The sequence below is a fragment of the Panicum virgatum genome, chromosome 5N (genome assembly GCF_016808335.1).
Source record: "Panicum virgatum strain AP13 chromosome 5N, P.virgatum_v5, whole genome shotgun sequence".
NCBI classification, from domain to species: domain Eukaryota; kingdom Viridiplantae; phylum Streptophyta; class Magnoliopsida; order Poales; family Poaceae; genus Panicum; species Panicum virgatum.
In genome coordinates, this window is record NC_053149.1 from 70,702,447 (window position 1) to 70,705,663 (window position 3,217).

Genomic DNA, 3,217 nt, shown 5'->3' on the forward strand with positions numbered 1-3,217 from the left:
TCAGACCATCAACACAGCAGGCAGCACCTCCACTACTTGCTTGCTTTGCTTGTAACTACCCACAGCTAGCTACTTGCATTGCCTTGGCCAGCGTTAGCTAGTTATGGCCAACAAGAAGCTCCCCACCCTTCCCCTCACCGCCGTCCTGATGCTTGCGCTCGCCGCGCCCTCACTCGCCGGCGACCCCGACATGCTCCAGGACATCTGCGTCGCCGACTACAAATCCCTCAACGGCCGTAAGTGACCATTATATATATTTATTAATTTCTAGCTGCCAACTGTAGACGTATATACCATGCATGCGCGTATGGTATGCATGATCGATCGATAATAAATTAAACATGCACGCAGCTCTGAGGCTGAACGGGTTCCCGTGCAAGAGGCCGGAGAACGTGACGGCCGACGACTTCTTCTCCGGCCTGCTGGCGAGCCCCGGCGACACGGGCAACGCGGCGGGGTCGGCGGTCACGGCGGCGAACGTGGAGAACCTCCCGGGGCTCAACACCCTGGGCGTGTCCATGTCGCGGATCGACTTGGCGCCGTGGGGCGTCAACCCGCCGCACACGCACCCGCGCGCCACCGAGGTCATCTTCGTGCTCCAGGGCTCCCTTGACGTCGGCTTCGTCACCACCGCCAACAGGCTCTACGCCCGCACCGTCTGCAGCGGCGAGGTCTTCGTCTTCCCGCGCGGCCTCGTGCACTACCAGAGGAACAACGGCGGCACCCCCGCCGCGGCCATCTCGGCCTTCAACAGCCAGCTGCCGGGGACGCAGGCCGTCGCACAGGCACTCTTCGGCGCCTCGCCGGCGGCGCCCACCGACGTGCTGGCCAGGGCGTTCCAGATCGACGGCGGCCTCGTGGAGGCCATCAAGTCCAAGTTCCCGCGCCCCCAGTAGGCCCCGCGTTTGATATACGTATATACATACGCAGCGGCGGATCCAGCAGGGGGGCTAGGGGGCTCCAGCCCCCCTAAGCTCTCCTAATTATACGTAAAACACTGTAGCAAAAGCATTAAATTACTATTAAATTTTCACATAAATCAACATCTCCATTGTTTCAGCCCCCCTTGCCTCTCATCCTGCATCCGCCACTGTACATACGCTGGCTATATATATCCGTCAGTACATCATCACGTTGCTTGTATGCTGTAATAAAGTCAACTGGTTACTACATTGGGTGGTTGTTTCGTGTGGTCCTGCATGGCCTCCACACTTATTCACTGTTGCTGCTTTTCAACTTTTGAGTAAACCACTTATTCTGGGTATGCACATAGACTTGTCAAGATACATATGCATTTTTTATTGGAACAGACAAGTACTATATATGTCACCGCCGGTGGGCTAACGGGCGTGACTCCTGAAGCAAGCAGGTGTTTTTTTTTAAAACTGTTTGATACGAAAATTTATAAAAATACCCCTAAATAGGGGGTTTTGTGAAAATATGTGATCCAATAATTTACAAGAGGATCCATAATCGCGATCCGAATTTTTAAAAGGGACCCCTAATAATATTGCAAGGCGGCGCCGAAGGAGCCGACGAGGCCGCGCGCACTGATTGCCGCCTAGCAACGGCGACCTCTACTCGCCCCGACGGTAGAGCAGATTAGGCGATCGGTCTCGGCGATGGAGACGGAGACGCGAGCGCCGGTCGATGCCATTCTTGACCGTAGGGTAGGAAGGAGGCGGGCACGCGATGCATCTGAAGCAGCGGCAACGATATGAACTTTCAGACATAAAACTAACTCAAAGATATAAATAAAGCTAACTCACAAACAGTGGCGAACACAGAAATGACCAGCAGAAGGGGTTGCTTCCTCTTCTTCCTCCTCTCGCCCCTCCTCTCCTCCTTCTTCTTCCTCCTCAAATTTATAGGAGGGGCTTAGGAGAGGCTCTATGGAAATCACGGCGGTAGGGGGGAGCCCCGCCTATAGATGGCCAAATGTGTGGCCCAGCCCAACACGACACTAACCCAATTTTGACACTAACCCAATTTTGACACAGCCCACTTAGGCATGCTTAATTAACCGTGTCGTGTTGGGCTGGTTCATGGGCTGAGCCAGAGGCCGAGACACGTCACTAAGGTCGCTGGATCGTGCCGGGCCAGCCCATCTAACCCATCGAGCACGCCAACACGCCGGCCCATTGAGCACGCCAACACGAAGAGAGGGTGCGGGGGGAGAGAGATGAGAGGCAGAGAGGGTGCGGGCGGAGAGAGAAGGGAGAAAGAGAGGGAGTGATGTACAGTAGAGAGTTGGATGGGCTTTAAAATGGGTAGAAATTTAGGATTGGGTGGGTAAGTATGGGCCAAATTATGCTAGAAACAAAATTAGTCGTGTCTAATCGGGTAAGATCCATTGGTCGTGTCGGGTCAGGGTCAGCACTATGGGTCGGAGTCTAGACCCAGGCACTACCCTATGCATCATGTCGGGTCGACCCTAACCCTGTAGGTCGTGGGCTGGGCTGGGTTAGGGTAGGGTTTTTTTCGTGTCGTGCCTAGTGTGACCATTTGACCCAGCCCATTTGGCCATCTATAGCCCCGCCCGCCCCACCGCTAGATCCGCTACTGCTCACAAATATATAAAGCTCAGATCCTGTTACAAGCACGTATCTTTCTTCACCTTGTCAACATCCGTATCCCTGACTCCCAAACACATGCTCCTCCCCGTATCCCTCTTAGCATCAGCTTTTTTTTTTATGAATCAGCTTTGAACTCTTTTATCTTTATCGATATCCACTAGTAAAAGGTCTGCAGTATACTCTTTGATTGATGACAGTTGCAACAAAGGAATTTGTCGTTAAGGATGCTTATGGAAAAATGAGTTGTTTACTTTAAATAATAATGCTTATTGAAAAACAAGTTGGTTTCAAAGACTTAATAAGAATGGTATTTAATTTAGCAGTTTCTGCCACGGCAATATGTTTTTTGCGCTACACCCTCTGTCTAATTTACACGGCCAGTACAAGATGCCAAGATCAAAGCACGCACTAATAATAGCAAGGCATGGATATCATTCAATTCGATCTGCATGCGTAGGTTTAAGATCGACCGTGTAATAGCTGACCAACTAGTACGACGATGCCTATACATATCGAGCGCACAAATTAAAGCGACACTCACTAATGGTGCGTCAGAACTCTGATGACACCAACTGGTCAAATGCCATGAAACATGTACTCCGGCATGCAGAAGTCCCTATTGTAAATACCCCTAAATACTA

At 51.6% G+C, this 3,217-nt stretch overlaps 1 protein-coding gene across 1 annotated transcript; it reads left to right on the top strand.

Moving 5' to 3' along the window:
* On the top strand, positions 1–1,268 carry LOC120671848 (germin-like protein 1-3). The gene is made up of 3 exons (XM_039952103.1): positions 1–236; positions 352–922; positions 1,097–1,268. The coding sequence occupies exons 1-2, from the start codon at positions 104–106 to the stop codon at positions 894–896; spliced, it is 678 nt and encodes a 225-aa protein (XP_039808037.1). The 5' UTR covers positions 1–103; the 3' UTR covers positions 897–922; positions 1,097–1,268.
* Positions 1,269–3,217: the final 1,949 nt, after the last annotated feature.

Bases quoted from the DNA above. Each gene is read 5' to 3' on its own strand.
- LOC120671848 (XM_039952103.1), top strand. From the start codon at position 104: ATGGCCAACAAGAAGCTCCCCACCCTTCCCCTCACCGCCGTCCTGATG. The intron at 237-351 runs GTAAGTGACCAT...ACATGCACGCAG, and splicing joins CTACAAATCCCTCAACGGCC to CTCTGAGGCTGAACGGGTTC.